A 19,642-nucleotide genomic window follows, 5' to 3' on the forward strand; every position below is an offset into this window, starting at 1 on the left:
CTATTAAGTACCTTGATAGAGGCTGGATTTAGGAGGCATTTTCATCACCAAACTTATCTGGATGCCATTCTGAATCATGTTAAATAGCCAGGATTTAAACACAATTTTATGTCAAAAGTCTCACATCCATTAGGGAACTTGCCCATTGCCAGAAATCAGTGCAGATGACTCAATTCTTAAAACGGATTAACTGTGAGCAAAGGCAAAATACCAGCACTTGCTCAACTGCTCCCATGACAATATGCAATAAGAGAAATTCAGCAATAAGCAGTTTCCTTTGTGTGGCCAAATCTGTGCTAACTGGAGGGAGCACATGGGTGGGCCAGGGGTCAGAGGCCTCACTGACTCCTGGCAGTGACAACCCAGGGGTGGGGCTGGCCCAATGCTCCAGCAGATCAGATGATCTCTGGCTGAGGCTAGGGCCTGGGGGAGAAGGTGGGCAGGGGTGCTGCAAAGCTCCATAGGTTGCCAGTATGTGAGGCTTGATGGGATCTGGTACAGATGTTCATTATAGCACTCTAACATAAAGTGCTGATGTCTAATACTACATCCATCCACGGTTATCTTAGAGCAGGATACACCACTTTTACAGTGCTCTATCTGCCCTGACCATCTATTCAGTTATGGCTGTAGTGCACTTACCGTACAATAAGTTTAACATCTGTACCTAGCCTCAAGTACCACACTACAGCTTAAGTCATAGTACACATAGCACAACACAGGGGTATTCAACCAATCTCTAGACACAGCACAAAACAGGACTGTATTCAATCTAAGGTGATCACTTCTTCCAAACTGGAATGTGGGACACATGCGTGCCTTTCCACTCCCCCGCTGCTGGCAGCACGACTGAACCAGAGCTGAGCAGGTCAGATGTGGGGTGTGTGCTGTGGCCTTGGGCTCCCTGCCCTACTTTCCTTCCTCCAGGAGCCCTGTGCCGGCTGCACGCCCCCTGTTTGCCCGCAGCAGTGGGGGAACAACTCCATGCTGCCGGGCGGGCAGGGGGTGCATTGCTATGGTGGTGTAGGGCTCCCAAGGGAAAGGCAGCAGGGTGAGGAGCCCCAAGGCCACAGCAGGCAGCCTGCATCCACCTGCCATGCACACAAATCTGGGGGGCACATGCCCCCCCATGCTGCCCCCCAGGATTGCATGCAGCAGCAGAGAGCCTCCCTCCCCCATGCCCCCTGGATGAGCTGCCTGTGGCTGTTCCACTCCTCACCATGGCCCTGGCACCCGATGCACCATCCAGGCTGGGCAGTGTGCCCAGCCCCAGCCCCACTCCCTTGTTCACCATGGAGGCCTTGATCTGTCCCCACCAGAGACTTACTGGCAGGGACCTGCTCTCCAGGCTGCCCAGCACTTTCCTGGCCACATGCATGTGTGCAGGTGTGCATATGTACATGGCACCCCATGTCCCACTCCCAGCAACCCCAAGCAGCCCTAGCAGGCTGGAATGCTGCCAGCCTGCAAGGGGAAACCTGGATCCCTCCTGCACAATGCTGCAAAACTGAGACAAATGCTGTCCCGGAGTTGTGCAGCCCAAGACCAGGACTTGATCCCATTCCAGGACTGTTCTGTCCAATAAGGACAGGTGCATAAGCGACGCATGCCTCCCAAGGCTGGGGTGGTATGACAACTGCCCAGAGGCAGTGGGGGCGTGTGGTGACAAGTGGGGAACACCGGCAGGTGGCCGTACTGACATTGGTGGCAAGGGCAGGCCGAGAAAGGGCAGCTGCAGTGGTCTCAGTGGTGGGGGGGTGAAAGGGTCCCCCAGAGGTCGGATGCCGAGCCTGGAAGTGTCAGCAGCACTTCTTAGGGGGGGCACCAGCACTCTGCCTGCCCCCCTGCCCATCACCTAAGCCAAGCATGTTCACTCTCAGGAGTGGAGGGGGGGGAACCAGCACTCTCAGGGGGTGCATGTGCACCCCCTATGCATCACCTATGGACGGGTGGTCACCCTAATTCAATCCATCTCTGGACAGATTCATGTTGGTCCAGCCCCTCCCCACCCATGGGTTTTCACTGAGGACAACTTCCTCTGGCCCATAGGATTGTTACAACATTAAAAATTATCAGGATGCATGCCCATTGTACTTAGCACCTGGTAAAAGGTGGCATGGAAATGGCTATGATAAGTATATGCCACTGGAGGATCTACTTATGCTGAAAACAATGCTGTCACAAGTCGTTTAAATGAGCTTAAATGCCATATGTTACATATGTTGATTGTATAAGGTCCCATGTACTTCATAGCAAAAATTAGATCAAAATTCTAAAACAGCCTCAAGGGTTATTATTACACAAAGGGTTTGTTTGTTTGTTTTCAAATTAAAACATGATAATGTCCATAACACCAACTTTTCTACTACATTGCAGTTCATCATAGAAAATGTAATTTTCTCAACCCCTAGTTTCAAACTAACTGCACAAAAAAGAACCACATTGCTTACATTTATTTCACATGTTGAATGTTTTCTTTTAACATAGAGGTGTTTTTTAAAAAAAAACCAAAACCTTACATTCTGGACTAAATTGTGTAGTGGGGTAAATTATGCAGCAAATTCTGTGGCTGTGGAATTACACATTAAATACAACTGTGGTTAAAGCACAACCTAGTTTATAAGAAAATGCTTCTCTGTCTCAGTGTTGAGATTTAACATGTGAAACAGAACTTGCTCACACTAATTTCTAATTACTACTGGATTCTTATCCCCAAGTGTTTAAAGTAATTAAACTGAAAATGGGAGAGAGGAAGAGAGATAAGACTTTACATGCCCCAATGAATCTTGAATTTTTAGAGCTTATTAACTTGTTTTTAACATCTATTGTACCTAAAAAACGTTAACTGAGCACACAGCTACTTACTGCACGTTGAGTTATCATTATTACAGATGTGAGGCAAAAATCACAAAACAAGATTACTTTATTCATTTTCTAATGTGATAAACTAAATAATGCATTTTACATCAAGCACTGCAAAGGCTCCTCTCTTTTTTAATGAGGCCCTACACTCATTGAAATCATACTTTATATTTTTCTTTATGGAAAAAGGGGTTTTACAGAATCATAGGATTGGAGAGGACTCTGAGGAAATCCCATACAAATCACAACACAGAAGCAGGATTTGCTATTCCAAAACCATCCCAGAAAGATGCCTATCCCATTTCTTTCTCAACACCCCTTATTAAGAGGATTCCACAATTTACTTAAAAAAGCTTGTTCCATTGCCCTCCTGTTACATTTCCAATGTTTCTTCCTGAGATGTAATCTAAATCTGTATTCCTGCAATTTAAACACATTACCATGTATCCTGTAGCAAGTTCCTGTTTCTGCCTGGTTTCGCTCCTGGGAAACTTTCAGGTGTGAGGTTAGTGGACTACAGAAACCTGGCACCAAAGCATCAGATTTCCCATTATTTCTTTTTCTTACTTTGATTAGAGCAGGCTCAACTATATAATTCTGAGTGCCATCTTCTCCTTCTTCTCTTCATGTCACTATTTAATCCTGGATATGTGTTGTCCTATATAGACAATAAGCTGAATATGAACCAACAGTGCATGTTTGTTGTGAAGAAGGCTAACGGCATACGTGGCTGCATTGTTGGGAGTGTTGCCAGCAGATGAAGCGCAGTAATTATTCTCCTTATTCAGAACTGGTGAGGCCACATCTGGAGTTGTGTGTCCAGTTTTGGGCCCTGCACTACAGAAAGGATGTAGACAAATTGAAGAGAGTCCAGAGGAGGGCAACAAAAATGGTAAGGCAGCTGGGGCACATGACTTATGAAGAAAGACTGAGGGAACTGGGCTTTTTTAGTCTGGAGAAGAGAAGACTGAGGGGGATCTAATAGTAGCCTTAAACTAGCTGAAGGGTGGTTCCACAGAGGATGGAGCTAGACTGTTCTCAGTGGCGGCAGATGACAGAGTAAGGAGCAACAGTCTCGAATTGCAGCATGGAAAGGTTAGGTTAGGTTAGGTTAGATATTAGGAAGAACTTTCTTACTAGGAGGGTAGTAAAGCACTGGAAAAGTTTACCCAGCTAGGTTGTGGCATCTCCATCCTTGGAGATTTTTAAGACCTGGCTAGATAAGGCCATGGTAGGGATGATTTAGTTGGGGACTGTCCTGCTTTGAGCAGGGGATTGAACTAGATGACCTCCTGAGGTCCCTTCCTACACTGATTTTTATGATTCTACATATCTGCCAACAATGCCATATTGTGGATATTGTTGGCCAACATAGCTCAAGATGAGTACATCCTGTATTATCACCACCCACTGCCCAATCATTCCCATGTCATGGCTCTGTGTGCATGCTGAAATAGCTTAATAGCTTAAATTGTTCTGGAAACAATTTTTAATGCAAAACAGAAAGACATGTAGACATTAGACTGGAAAAGCCATTGAAAAAACCACAGTGTACTTAAAGCATTGTTATAGCATACTGCTTTGTCAACATGCTTCAACCTTTATCTGGAAGTAGTTCAGTCTTCATCTTCATTCCATCTTACCAGCAAAAGCCCAATTTATCCAAACTGTCTAGGTCTTCTAAAGGTTTCTGATGTTCTGTTAAGATCACCACAAAATAGCATGCCTTCTACACTAGGTACCATTTGAATTGCACTTTGCCTAACATATACTACCTTGTAAATTAGGAAGCAGTGAAGAGTAATTCAGATATTGATAATAATGAAAGCAAGGCCTTTTCCCCCTTTAAATTATTCATTGGAATTTCCAGAACTCATAGAAGATTCTTAAAGTACTTTACATAGGAAAGTACAAGTAGCACATATGCACAGGGGTTTTGTCTGCTACCCTAGAGAAAAGAATCTTCCTTACGTGTACATATGAATTAGCCAAGAACATGATTAGTTTTTCAAAAAAAAACTTCAAAAGTTTTTCAGGGTAATAAGTCAGGACTTAAAACCTCTGTGTGCAACAAGTATAGCAGAGTCCTTTCAGCATTAGCTTGAGACCAGTTCTCAAAAATCAATCAAACAAACAAAAACAGTCAGCAAAAATAAAAATAATTGCCATTCTATGCTTCTGGGTAAACCAGAAGAAAGTAGTGACTCATATATTCCTGTCTCAAAGAGTATTCCTACGGGTCAGAAATGATATACACAGTTGAAAAACTATATTAAAGGATTGCTGCACAAAGCTACAATAGACAGCATCTGTCATGCAAATAGAGAAAGTCAGGCCTGTCAGCAACCGCCCTTCATTAGCCCCATCCAAAAATACCACATCTGTCATCTAAAAAAATGAAAGAATACTACTGAAAAAAATCCTAAGCCTGATGCAGAATGGAATAAAGCTTGGATTTCACCAGACAATTGTGAAAATGCCAATAAACACTACTTATTAATGCCACTTAGACTCTGCCCCTGCTCCTACTTATGAAATTATTTTAAAAATCCAATTAATTTGGCCTGTGCCTCATTAGGGTTTCATATGGCAAAAAATGTCTCTTACCCACTGTTGATGTCATCAGTTCTGAGGCTTTTCCCAAGAATGTCCCCATCACTCATGTAACCCCCAACATCAACTTCAGAGGACATGTCCAGATCACCACTTCCTTTTTCATTTAGGTCAATCTGTGACATATTTCCAAGGCGAGAAACAGCTGCTCGTCGAAGAGGCGTGGTATACATGAATCGTGAAGGGTCAGTGTGTATGAAGCGGCTAGTGCTACTGCGAGGGTAACCACCACCCAAGGATGGGGCATCGCCTGCCTGCAGCCGAGGACTGGCTTGACCTAGCCTCCAAGTCACTGGTGTGGATCGGCTCGTCAAGCTTGGTATGCTTCTCCCGTTCACTTCAGTTGTCACAGTGCTGTCAAAAGTTGTCTCCAAGGTGCTGCCAAACAAAACAGAAATCAATGAACTGTGGCCACTCACTTTCTAAAAAATAAAAAAGAAGAAAGGTTAAAAAGATGGCAGAAGTTTGGAAACTAAAACTAAAAAAACCCCCCAAAATCTTTTTCACTAAAAGTTGCTTAGTCTTACAAAAGCTATATAAGACACTTTCAATAGAAGGATAAACAGAACACTTATATCCAAATTACTGTGACAAAACCCCCAACCACAAAAATAATGCAGTTACAATATTTCAATGTTTGGTTTCTCTTGGATTACTTTAACAGTAAGCCTGATATTCTTGGTAATCAACATTCTTCTACAGTTCAAAATTTCAGCAGTCTATGCAAAAATTAATACCTGTGGCTTATCTGGGTGCCTCTAAGACTGGACATAGTTTCTTCTAAATTCTGTCTCAGATCTGCTATATTCTTTACTGTTCTCATTCTTCTTGTTTCGGGGTCTTCCCCTAGAAGAAAATAACAGTATTGATATAGGTTCTCTGTGTGTGTGCACTCTTGTGTACATGTGTGCAAATGAATAAGTATATATGGCATACATAGCTGTTATCTGCCCCATATATGTTATGAGTATACATACATATATGAATGCATACATATTATAAGTATAATTTAAAATGTGAACATATGTGCTCCCAGAGTATGCCTATCCATTTACCCCCATAAAACAATCAAATGCTCAACCCTCCAATAATACTCCACACCCATACAATAATCACCTGTTTTGGTGATGGTTAAAAACTCATTTTAAAAACCGTAAGTCTCCCTACAGATCCTCAATTCCGTGAATTATACTTGGAGTTAGGAGCTAGGGACAGACATTCAAAAAGCTTGAGCTTCAATTGATTCACTCTTTGTAGGTTGGTCTAAAAGGCAGAGCTTGAACTGATTTGCAAGTGGACAGACATTCACTTTCCACTCAGGAAATGCAGGCATATGTCTGCAGTGGCACAGGCTAGAAGCCAGGGGGTGCTGGAGCGAGTCCTCCCTTCCCTTCCATAGTGCTGAGCTGAGGGGAGCTGTGGCCAGGCCCCAGCAGGACACTCCGATTAGGCAGGGGTTTAAACCCCGACCCTGCCTGCACAGTTCACAGCTGGGGTGTGCCTGCAGGGGGAGTGGGAGAGGGAAGCAGTCTTTTCCAGGCTTTGCTTTGCCCAGCTAGCACTTTGAGACAAAGGGTGGGGGGAGGGAGGACTGCTTGTGCAGAGTGCATGCATCTGTTGATGATACTGAGATTTTCAATCTCCCTCTCCCTGCTTCTTCATACTGTCTGCAGCAAACTGCAAGTAAGCCATCAGGAAGCTGATAAACAAAGCTTCTAATTCTAAGCATCAAGTATACATTAACAGATTTCAAGAACTGAAGGGGACCAAAATAACCACCTATGTTTTGGCCCTTCGTGTCAATGCCTGTAGAATTTCTCTCAGACTCAAACCTTCTTTTCACCACACCAAAAAGAAAGGGCATAAAAATAAAATGCATGTGTCATAACACTGCATCACAAAATGAGAGCATCTAAGTCTATTGGAAAATTAAAATAAATATATAAAGACAAAATATCAAATAGATATTTTAAAGTAAACAGAAATACAGAAAATACTTTATTAAAATCAAGTATCACATTTATCTACAGTTTCTTTATTTTTGTATCATTGTTTTCTTTGCATAATGATATTTAATTACTAAAGATATGTTTAATTCCCTCCCTCCCCCACTCCTAGACTGAAACCTTAAAGAATACAGAAACAAAATCTATGATATTTAATCTAATGCTTAGTTTATCAGGCCCAATATACTGCTTCTGGCAGGGTCCAACGTCTGCTGCTTCAAACAAGGGTGGGGAAAAAACATAATTCTCTTCTCAATTTATATAATACTGAACATTACGTGGAAATTCCTTCTCTCAGCAATGATTATTTTATGCCTTGATTCCTCATTTTATTAACCTCGTTCTACTCAGGAACCACAATTATCATTATTAGTGATGAGACTGTACTGCTGTTAAAAAAAGGCTATATTTTTCAGTTCTAAGTTTCAGAATCCCCATCCCTCTGATACAGTGAGTTATTTAGCTGTATTAGTCTGAAGACAGGCAGAAAGCAAGGGAGAGTGGCACCCTAGGGTGTGTCCCCACAAGTGGGAATATGTGTTTTCCCAGGGGCAACTAGCAGCAGCACATATTTGTACCACTGCTACTTGTCCCCAGGCATGTTCCTGCATGTGTGCTCTGGCACAGGGCAAATTGCCCTGGGGAGGGTAGGGGAGGCTGAGGCCAGCACCTGGGCTGGCCCCAGCAACCTCACCTTGGGTTCTGGAGGCCCCCCAGGGCTGCAGCAGTGGTAATCCAGGCACTCAGAGCCTGGACAGCAGTCAGAGTTGGCTTTGGCCAGCCAGAATCTGGTTTTGGGTAGCACATGATGCAGCCATGTGTGCCACCCCATTTTTTTCTGGTGCAGGTTTTTCCTAGCATCTAATTTTGCCAGGATTTCCCAATATCTACTTTTGCCTCATTTTCAGCGTGATGAATGGAATCACAAGTGCCATGTGCATTTCAAAGCACCTCAAAAGGCTCTGAAGTGCCACAAACTGCACATTCCCGCTTGTGGGGTTGTGGCCCTAGAGGCTAACTTGTTCAGAGAGCCAAATTTTTTTTTAAGTGACAGCCTACTTCATGAGATACTGCATCATAGCATAGCATCTGATGTAGTGGGCTACTTCCTAGAAATGCTTATGTCTTTCTGAATGAGTTAGTCTCTAAGACAATGGTTTTCAAGCTTTTTCCATTTGCAGACCCCTAAAAAAATTCAAAAGGAGGTGCAGACCCCTTTGGAAATTTCAAATGGAGGTGCTGACCTCTTTGAATTGTAAGTATGGTATGCACATACTTTTGATTGATCATAGTCATGTTTTGTGGATCCCTCAGACACAGTCTGCACACCCCAAGGTGTTGACTGACCACAGGTTGGAAACCACCACTCTAAGGTGTCACCCTGCCTGCCTTTTGCACTTTCTCAGATACATACAAGTTAAATTTATAATTTAATTTTGGGATGCTGGTAGCATTGAGAAATTGTGTGGGATTTGATTCTGTATCTGTCAGTATCAGCCTAAATGAAACATGACACTGAAGTGAAAGTCAGAAACATAAAGGAAGTAAAAGGATATGATGACAATAACAGAATCTTAATTTTATTCAGTGAAGCATGTGAACCTTTTCATACTTCTGTTATTGTGCATGTTGTTTTTACCTTTGTTGCCTATCAAGTCTTGTAGGCAAGTTTATAAAAGAGATCCGAATTGAAAAAGAAAGGCGACTTGGAGATGCAGGATGAGGAGGCCAATCCATCTGAGACCAATTCAAATGTAATGGGATGTTTAGGACAAGAGGAAAGAAAGGGGAGTATATCACTGGTAGATTACAAGGGTCAAAGAGAACAAGCAGGAGATGACTAAGGGGCAGGTACTACTACTTAGGCCTCTTCCCCAGAAGGGTAATCCTAAATTAGGTGGCTTTGCTTTCTATCCACTGATTGGGGAAACCTACATAGTTCCCAGAGTCAATCCAGATTACCTACTTATTCAGCATGAAGGCACCTAAAGCTAGCAAATAGGAAGAATAGGCACAGGGACAAGTTTAGTACATGTTCCTCCTTAGAGCTTATGTGTCTGTCACTCACAAGGGGATATATCTAGCTGAATCTGATGCAGAACATCCTAACCGACAACAATGGCCCATGGCAGCAAGGGGCACCTTCTTCACCCTGCAATGCACGTTCCAGTGCTTGGTGCTGCCAATCCCCTCAGCAGTGCCCACTGCTCCTGACAATTGCTGACCCCTGGAATAAAGCATTATATGCCCTCTTCCCATAACCTTTGCTCTTAAATAAAGTCAGAAAGCAAAAAATATTTCCCCAGGAGGTGGGAGACAGTGGCAGACTGTAGGCTTTCCCCAACCTGGAAGTATTCAAGTATCTCCCACCTCCCAGGAGTATATCCTAATCAGCAGGCTATTCACTGGACTGGGTAGGAGATAGGCCCCTGCATGCTTCCTATTGGAGCTAGCCTATTGACAGGCAAGAGTACTATGGTAATGGAGCAGAAAGGACATCCAGCAAGCCTGACTCATCCCATGAAGAAGATACTCTCCTGGAAATGGAGATTTATGCATTCTGACCCATATGGCCAAGGTTATTTCTATTTTTAGCCAATGACTGATTTATTGCATAAGGAGTTCTGCCAGCAAGGCTGTGGAAAACAAGAAAACTCCCACCCCAGGGAATGCTATAACCATTAGGCAACAGAAACAAGTTCCCTCTTGCTGCTTCCTTAGACTGTTTATGCATTTTACAGTAGTTAAACTGTAGGTGTCTAGCAATTTTTTCAGGCAAAAATGGAGACATCCAATAAATCTAGGTGTCAAAGCATTCTTGCAGCCACTAAGCAGGGTCAGTTCGGACTGTATTTTTTTTTTTTTTTTTTACCTGAGGCACCTCTCATATACATATGACAGACCTCTGCTCCAATGCATGCTAATTAATCGATTAATTGAGTCTGCTGCAAATCTGCTGGAGCGTGCTAATTAGCATGCTCCAGCAGCCTCCATGTCAGGTATATTCAGCATCCTCGTGTTTCAAAATGGTGAAACAAGCTTGCATTAAAACCCCTCTGGCCACCATTTTCAAGCATGGGATGCTGAATACGTGTGATGCTGTGGGCATTTAAATTACAGCAGCTCTCAGAGCCACTCTAATTAAAGTACCCTCCTCTCCATCTCTGACCACATGTACAGATGCCCTAAATTATATTTCTAAATCAAGTTTAGGCAGCTACACTGTCTATTTGATTTTAGCCCTAAGTCCATAATTAAAACAGATATTTGTAAATATAATTACAAATATATTTATGTTACAACCTTCTGTGGGAAAAAGCAATTTAATTAAAATAGAACAGTTTAGGAACATACCAATTGATATTTTCACTCAATCCTGAACCAAAATATTTAGTCCTTTCCTTTGGTTTCAATAAAATAGTATTTATTTTTTCCCCACACTAAAATTGTTTTGTTTAAACCTACTAGAATTAATTTCTTTATGCTTATATTATGCTCTCAGCATTTTCAAAATCAAACCATTTGACAGTAAGAAAATGACATATTCCAATTCCCTGAATCAGAATCTTTCAAAATTTGTGTTCCATCAGAAATTTTCAAAATCTCAGGTTTTTTGTTCTAATTTGGAATGAAATTATGGCACGAAAATTTCAAATGACAACTTTTGGAATGAAAAGTCAATTATTTGCCAAAAGGTATTGGCCAAAATAATCTAAGGGCCTTATTACATGTTGCACTTTGACCTGCTCAAATGTGGATCCAAGTTACTGCTAGCTCAATTTTGAAGCAGCCACACCTTAAAGCTAAAAACCTTCTCTGATTATCCCCCACCTAAGCAACTATGATTTGCCATAAGAGAGCTGGTGAGCAGGAGCCTGATTAGGAACTACAGCTGTGAGTTGCCTCTATAGGGCTGGTGAGCCAAGACAGGCTTCTATCCCTGATCTAGCTGGTGGTCTGTGAGAGATGGCTTCAGGGGCGGGGGGCGGAAACATGAAGCTAGGAGGTAGAAAGTTAATGGGATGGGGATGGGCAATGAAATGGGAGGTGGAAAGGAAATAGGGATGGGGGAAGGATGGTAAAATAAAATCAGCCAGTCATCGAAGGATAAAGTAAAAAGAAGTAAAAAAAAAAAAAGAATTTAAAAAGAAATAAATTATTGAAAGTCTCATGTTTTAATAAATTGGGATTGGAGTGTGGGGGGTGGCTGGGAGGTGGGAGTGGTGAGAGAAGGCATTTTTGCTCAAGAGCTACTGTTCCAGGAAGGAAGCCCCAGCTCATGGGGACCCAATCTGGCCGCTTACCTTGCTCCCCCCCTAACCTCCTTAGGTATCACTCCTGGACCTGTCCATGCCCTTTGAACTTGGCTAGCTGGCATGTGCTCTGCAGGCTGTTTTAACAGGCTTGCAACCCTGGGGGTGGGAAGGTCCCACCCCCTGGGACAGGATGGAGAGTTATATCAGTGCCAGAACCCTCCTCACCCTCCTTTGGCACTAGAATTCAGGGGGTGGAAAGTTTGTCCACATAGAACAGGAAGATGGGGGAGGGGATAAACTGCATCCTGGGATGCTGGAGGGTTGCAGCATGGGGTGGGGAGTGGTCCTATATTGATGAAACATGAACTGGGTAACATGGATCAGAGATAAACCTGCACTGAAGTGACAACCTAAAGCTGCCTAAAATGTGCTTAAAACTAGTGATGTATGTTAATGCACGGACAACCCAGGGGTTAATGGTTCCAGGAGCCACCTAAAATTAATTCACAGATACATTTTTTCCTCCTTAGTGAGTGATGTGCAGTACCAGCCAAGTACACTAAAAGTCTGCCTATGCAGTTGTTTTGTATGAATTACTTTGTACATGTTTATACATGTTAACTTTAACCATTTGAGTGGTCCTAACGAAATCAAGTCTCCTCATGTTAAAAGTTAAGAACAGGTTTAGGTATCTTGCTGGATCTGAACCTAAGTGTGCATAGATGATTTTGGTCACTTGTAAAGATTTTCAGTTCCTGATGGAGTTAAGGCTGTTCTTGAAATGTGCAATACAATACTTTTCATGTCTGAAGGACTGAGGATATCTGAATATATATAATATACATGTGTATATACACATACTTAAAAGTACCAAGAAACATGATTCAAGTACAAGACAGTTATTTCACCATCTTCTTAACATTTCATGTATTTAATATTCACAGGTACTTTGATCTCTTCCTTCTCACTTGCTCCTCTCTGATATCTCTTGTTGTATGCATAGGCTGTAAGCTCTTTGGACAAGCAATTGCCTTTCCTAATACAAATATGTACAATGAACAGTATAATGAATCTTTGATCCTCAAATGGGGCGTACATGTATGACTGCAATAAAAATCATAATACAAAATTGCAAACATTTTCTTTCAGAAAACAGTATTTTTCCCTTCTGTTTACACTGGTCAAGGCTCAGAACACCAGTCCAGTCTGTCCTGAAAATGCAACAGGTCGTACTTCCTGCAAGTTCTCAATGGTGGAACTGGCCAGGAAAAAGTGTGCTCCATGTTTTCAGAACAACCAGATAGCTGACCTTAACATTTCAATATCAGGTATAGGAAAGCACTTGTACATTTTTTACAGGTTCTAAAATGTACCAATTTAAATTTCTCTCTTGCTTTTAGGTCTAGCCCTGATGACCTGATAGCCACTGAGACCCATTTAATGGTGCAATGGGATCTGATCCCTGATCCCAGCTTTCGCACCTCCTGCCATAACACATGTGGCAGGAACCATGCTCTTGGAACCACAGATTAAATCCCAATGGTGCCATTACTACTTGCCTGCCCTGGCAAGTTGAAAGACATGTGCCTACAGCCTGGTTTTGACCCTGAGTGGTCCCAGAGCTGGGATTCTCTGTCTTAACACTGGAGATGGTTCCAGACTCCCATAAGGTACCAGGGCCAGGGTTGACAATCAGCTGATTGTCAGTCCCAGGCCCAGGATCCCACTGGAGGCTGGGACCAGCTCTGGTTTGTTGCTGTGCTGCCACACATTTGATTTAAGTCATGATGGAAACTAGCTATAAAAATACTGCACATATTTTATGGAATAATTTTGTGGCTAGTTTCCTATTCTGTCATGCAATTAATTCTCTGAATGTGTGGCAGGGTTACTATACATGGTGTGATTAACAGGGTAATCATGTCTTAAGCATAATGTCAGCCAGGGGTCAAAACAAAAAGAGCTTTGCAGATGGAGAAAAAGAGAAAAATGGAATAAGTAAAAAAAATAATAAAAAATCAAAACACTGTAAAATTTTCTAGACTATATTTTCCTGCAAAATATATCAACCATAATTACAGATTACTCATTAGGTATAATCTGTTCAACAGACTCTTGGCTTTGCCACTTACAATTAATGTATCTATTCAAAAACACTTGTTTGTATCATAGATTCACTATCATATATTTCACGATTGTTTATTCTCTCAATAAGTATCTACAAACTCACTCTCTCTTCTCTACCCTCTTCCTCCAAAAGGAAAATCAAAATGTGATTTTTCAAAGAAGGTTGTACTAGTTACAGAAATCACTGTTCTGGTAATTTAAACTTGTAGATACCCAACTATGATGCTTACCTTAAAATGCTTAATCGATTATTCTGATAATGGTAATTCCACTATCTATAATTAATGTCTGAAGCAGATAATAATACAATAATATTTTTACTTCTGTACTACTTTTTCATCTTTTACAAAAAAGGATTCATAAAAAAAAAAAAATGATGAGCTTCCACATAGGATTTTTCATCTTTAGATATCAAAGCAATTGGCAAAAGATGGTATAATTATCCCCATTCTGTAGGTGCAAAAACTGGGGCTCAGGGGTTTGCTCAGAGTCATGCAGCCAATTAATTGCAGCATCTGGTATAGTCAGATACCTTCACTGCCAGTCCCCTAATCACCATCCAAAGATAAAAACCTCTCTCTCCTTGTCCCAGAAGTTAAGAATATATCTGATTTCTAAGTCAATTTACATGACAAAATTTTACTAGATTAAACATCCTTCATAAATCACATCCTAAATCTTCAAACTGAATAAGAGTCCAAGTATTTACCATGAGAAAATCTATGGATGAGATAAAAACTGTATCCTAAGGAAAAGATGTATATAATTCAACCATCTACCTATATAACCGCACAAAGCATCTGAAATGAACACTTTGAAAAACCCACCCTTCCAAGGAATGAGAGATGAAAAGTATAAGCATAATCATAATATTCTTTTGAAGCACCTATGGCTGACGATTTTAAATGCTCAGCACTGTGTACTGATGTAGCAAGAATGTGAAATGTTAGCACCCACAGTTCTATGTATATGGATGAGAATACCTACAGGGAGGAGGGAAAATGTGTGGATAAAGTTGTAAGTAGGCCATGATATTGCCAACTTAAAACAAACCTTGTTAAGGTCCTAATTTTAGATTAATAAGGGAAGTTACTAAAACTGATATAAAATATTTATGAATAAACTGGTGGCACTTACACATTTCACCTTATTTTTAAATAGCTAAAAAAAGCTATGCTCAATTATTCTCACACTGCATTGCCACTGGGGTAGCTATCAAAAAAGATTTAGAAAACAGCCTTCATTCCTACAATTTTTAAAGTTAAAAGAAAGCTGACAAGAAAGGGATACACTAAAACTCCATTTTAAATACTACTGCAAATAAACCCAATTCTGTCTCTCAGCATTACTGTTAACAACAGAAGTCTGTTCCAGGTAGCTATGTTCCAACACTTATATAACACTCTTCCCTTTCCTGTGTCAAACAGAAGTTTGCTTACCTAATATATCAGTGTAAAGTACTTGCTCCAAGTCCCCCAGCATTGTCATTATGACATCCTCATCCAACTGGGCAGTCCCCTCACGCAGGCAGCCTTCTTCTTCCTCCTCCATCCAATTCTTGCCAGTGAAATTTGACTTGCAGGACACATATTCATCATCGGATTTGCTTGTATCATTATTACCAATCTCAAAGTCTTCATCTGTAAACTGGCCTCCAGATCTATACAATGTGCTGCTTCCAGCAGGTGGTAGCACAGTGGGATCCTGGGGTGTTGTACTGCCAGTGTGGTAAAGAAAGTGCACCGACTTTGAGAGCGACTTGGAAAGTGAGCTTCTACTTCCAACTTTGGCCTCTCTCTCCTGGGAATTCTGGCTAGACCTTGAGGCATTTCCAAACCAGTTCTCCCTGTAGGAGTATCGCCTCTTTTCCCCTTCACTGATAAGCGTAAGATTGGTCAAAGACTTCTGTTTCTGGAGACGAGCGCATCCTCTTGTAACATCCTTGCCTTTAAAGACTGATAGTTCGGCAGGTCGTTGCATCTTTTCAAATAAGGCTTCACCTCAACTAGATTTCATATTTCCTATTTTAGAGAAGCTCAGATCTTCAAGCAGATCTCAGATGTGACCCTTTCAGAGCTGCATAATGCACATCCTATGTAGCACATATTTGCTCTTGTAATGAAAAGCAAAGCTTAAGCATCCAGCAAGTGTACTGGAAATGACTAGGCAGGCACAGTCATTTTCTCTAAATTCACACTGCTGTCTGCACTCAACCACTTCTTTCCAGTCACATTAAACTGAAATACTTACAGGCATTTTGACTTGAATTTCTCTCAAGCAGAAGAGAGTTGATCAAACATTATGCTCCAACACAGTAGTAATCCCAAAAGCCAACTGTGTTTTCCCCTCTTCATCCAATCACCAGTCTTATCAGAGTGATGGGCCTGCATCTCCGTCTATGGCTGCTGTGTTCTGAAATCCGAAGTACAGCACAAGTACTATCTCGTGCTCCCCCCCATCTCACCAGATCATGACTGATCCCAGTGCATTGCTCTTTACTTTAGATGGGCTGACACAGAGCTGCAAGTACAGCCTACACGTCAGAGCTCAATAAGAGCCAAAATTAACCACTGAAGCAAAGCTCTGCACAAGCCTTCTTACATTTTAGTATTCAACCTGCATTCCCAGATCTATGATTCTTCTCTACTACTGCAGTGGATGCTGCTGGCTGCCATGGCAGCAAACATCCTGGTGAATTAAACCGGAGACACAGAAGCCTCTGCCCAGTTTACAATGCCACAGGTTTGAAGATATAGTTTCACCTGAATTGGGATGCTACAGTGTTAGCCCTAGCTCACAGTGAAATGTTATATTTCTCCCTAAAAGGTAAGAATGACAAACTGTTTCTTCCATACCCCCTATGCAGGCAGAAAAAAGAATATTTGCAAATGGCTCTTGAATCTTACAATTTCTGCTGTGAATGAAAAAATATAATTTAAGAGTATAAGGAAACTAAAGGATGAAATCTAATACTACCTACTTTGTGCCAGTAAGTGATTTGTTAAGGGAAACATTTTATTTCCTGCTCCTTCAAAAAGAAAATGGGAAAAAAAATATCCTAATACTTAGGATTCAGAAACTACTATAGAATTATAAAGCTGTGATAAAAATTAAGGTTTCACAGCCTTCAGAAAGAAACCTATTAAATGCAATGCTCTATGGAAAGAATACTAATTTTCTTATAAAGCATCCTAATTTCAAGTGTGAAATAACATTCACAAATGGTAAATAATGCTTTTATATATATATAAAGAAATCACCAAAGTACAGACCTATATTTAAAATATATCTTCTTACAATGGGAAAAAAATATTTTATCAGGAATTAGGAGATCAGAACAGAGATAAGCACAATAATTGAATTTAATTTAAACTTTGAAACACAGACTTCTACCTAGGACCAATTAATTTGATAAAACACTGTGAAAAGATATACAAATATAAATATAGAAAATCTCATATCAACACACTGGTTATGTCAGTACCACCGTATGCCTGTAAGATGTTTCAACGTGGGAAACCCAGACTGGGATGTAACCACTGACATGCCCCGCTCTCCAATCCAGGATTTAGCGAAACACAGGGAGACATGACTTGCACTGCATACTTGCTGTCTGGTTAACTGATAAGCATAAAAGCAGCCCAAAGTGCAGTCTTTGCTTTTTTACTTTCTTCATTTACAGATGCTACTGCAGGTAGGTTGAAAAAAATAAGAGGGGCAACTTCCTAACAACAAAGGTGGGGTGGTATTTTTCTTGGGCAATGAGAAGCAAAGAATTAAAACAACCCCCCAAAAAACAAATACAAAAGGAAATTAAAGAAAAATCTCTTCAAAAAAAGAGTTTACCAGAAATAAACTGACATGCTCATCAGGGAAGGCAGGTTAAAATGTTACAAACTAAGGAAATCCAGCCCTGTTCTCAAGACAGAAACAGATTCAGTGATGAAGTCTAATCTCTTTCCATGATGCAGGCAGCCAAAAGACCACCCTCACCCCGTTTTTGGGGTTTTTTTGCTGCTGCTTTTTTAAAGTTAATGTGAAGATGGATGTAGCATTCATGCAATGAGGAGAAGAGGGCAAAGCCTGTCCACCAGTTTAAATAGTAATCTTCTTGTGATCTCTCCACAAAATCCAAAAGAAAAATATGTAATGTGCTTGCCACTCATTTTATGCACAGGGGTACAATCTGAGAAATGTATCTAGTTCCGCAGCCAACTAGTGTGCATGTTGCAGCCAGCACCAAGTGCCACGTGGCAGCATAAAAAAATAACAAAATAAAAAAAACAGCATGCTATGCAATCAATTTAATTTAAAAAAAAATAATTGAAAGAATATTATTAAAGTTGCAGAATCAAGCACTCACATGTTAGGAAATGTGAGGATTTAAATTCCCCATGTAATCTTAATTCAGACCCCTTACGTGCCTCATGATACAATCTTTAATTATTTGATCATATATATTATTTTTCCAGAATGCATAAAGTGCATAATTTACTATCATAATTTCCTAAAATATATAAATGACCTTAGTGTGAATGTGTAGCACAAGACATTTTGTATTACTGCAATAATTCCTTTGTAATTATGACTTTAACCTATCCTTTTGATACGTCCTGTTTCTATTGGGTATAATATGAAAGTACCTTAGACTGAAAACTAGAGGACTCCCAGATTTATTTATTGAAAAATATTCTTGTAAAACTCATTCTCCCATTTTAGATTGACAAAAAAGTATGGACACAAACTAAGAAACATAACTAAGTACACAAGCAAACACTAAGCATGTAAGAAATAACACAGGAGGTTTTGAAATGGTCAGTATTATGCTAAGGCATTCTTCTATTACAATCTAGTGTTCAACCTACCCAAAAGATAGCAAAAGTGCTAATTTTAGTGTGGACTAAAGGAAAAAATGTACCCGGGTAATTTACCAATTTATCATCATTCTTATTTTTATAGTGTCTTTCAAGCAGACGGATACAAATTCTGCCCTTAAATAAGTTTACAAAACCTTTTGGAAGTCGGAGAGCATAATGTGGCCCTTCATTAACAAATCATATAAGATAGCAACAAAATCCATAGAAATAGAGTCTCTTGCATTAAATTATAACTAAAGGTGTGATAAAGCATTTTCACATTACTAAGAATTAACTCCATCTTTTACAAAGGAAATTCACACACACAGTAAACACAGCAGTATGAAATGGAAAGTTAAAACATTAAGCCCAATGTTAGAAAACAGTCTACCTGGCTGGGAGACTTGAGGTCAGCTGAAAGGCATAATGAGGGTAAGGCCAAAAACAGAGTTAAGAGCTCCAGGAAGGCAGCTCTGGAGAAAAGGGAAGGCAAGCTTCTGAGTGGAGAAGCCCAGATCTAAAATCACCCTCTTCTAATACCCTCTCCTAACACCTGGAAAGGACAGAGAGTTTTGTTGTGGTTTTTTATGGACTCAGCATTGTTTTTTGTGAGGAATAAAACTGGTCTGAAAAGCTAAGCATTAGGCCTGTGTGAAGCGGCCAGTATTCATTTCAGATTCGGCTGATTCGGGGGACAGTGATTCGATTTGGTGATTCGAATTACTGTCCAGAATCGAATCGGCCAAATCTCTGAATTGGACAGGCCCCAAAACCTGCCCGCTCTCCCAGCCACGTTAATGGCTGCCCCACCTGGCCCCAGCTCCCGGTTCTTTTGAACCCCCTCCCCCCCACACAGGCTGCTGCCAGGTGTGGGGGCAATCCCCGCTGCCCAATGCTGTGTGGAGGGCTCTGCCACGAGCTC

At 41.0% G+C, this 19,642-nt stretch overlaps 1 protein-coding gene across 2 annotated transcripts in view; it reads right to left on the reverse strand.

The window, feature by feature from the left end:
* Window positions 1–19,642, reverse strand: part of NAV3 (neuron navigator 3) — a 398,015-nt gene that overhangs the window by 155,415 nt on the left and 222,958 nt on the right. For both annotated transcript variants that reach the window (XM_006021115.3, XM_014518732.2), the window contains exons 10-11: window positions 6,213–6,321; window positions 5,470–5,853 (exon numbers count right to left, since the gene is read on the reverse strand). In XM_006021115.3, the coding sequence (XP_006021177.1) occupies window positions 5,470–5,853; window positions 6,213–6,321 (493 nt within the window). The remainder of the gene's footprint in view (window positions 1–5,469; window positions 5,854–6,212; window positions 6,322–19,642) is intronic.

The sequence above is a fragment of the Alligator sinensis genome, unplaced genomic scaffold, assembly GCF_000455745.1.
Source record: "Alligator sinensis unplaced genomic scaffold, ASM45574v1 scaffold465_1, whole genome shotgun sequence".
NCBI lineage: Eukaryota > Metazoa > Chordata > Crocodylia > Alligatoridae > Alligator > Alligator sinensis.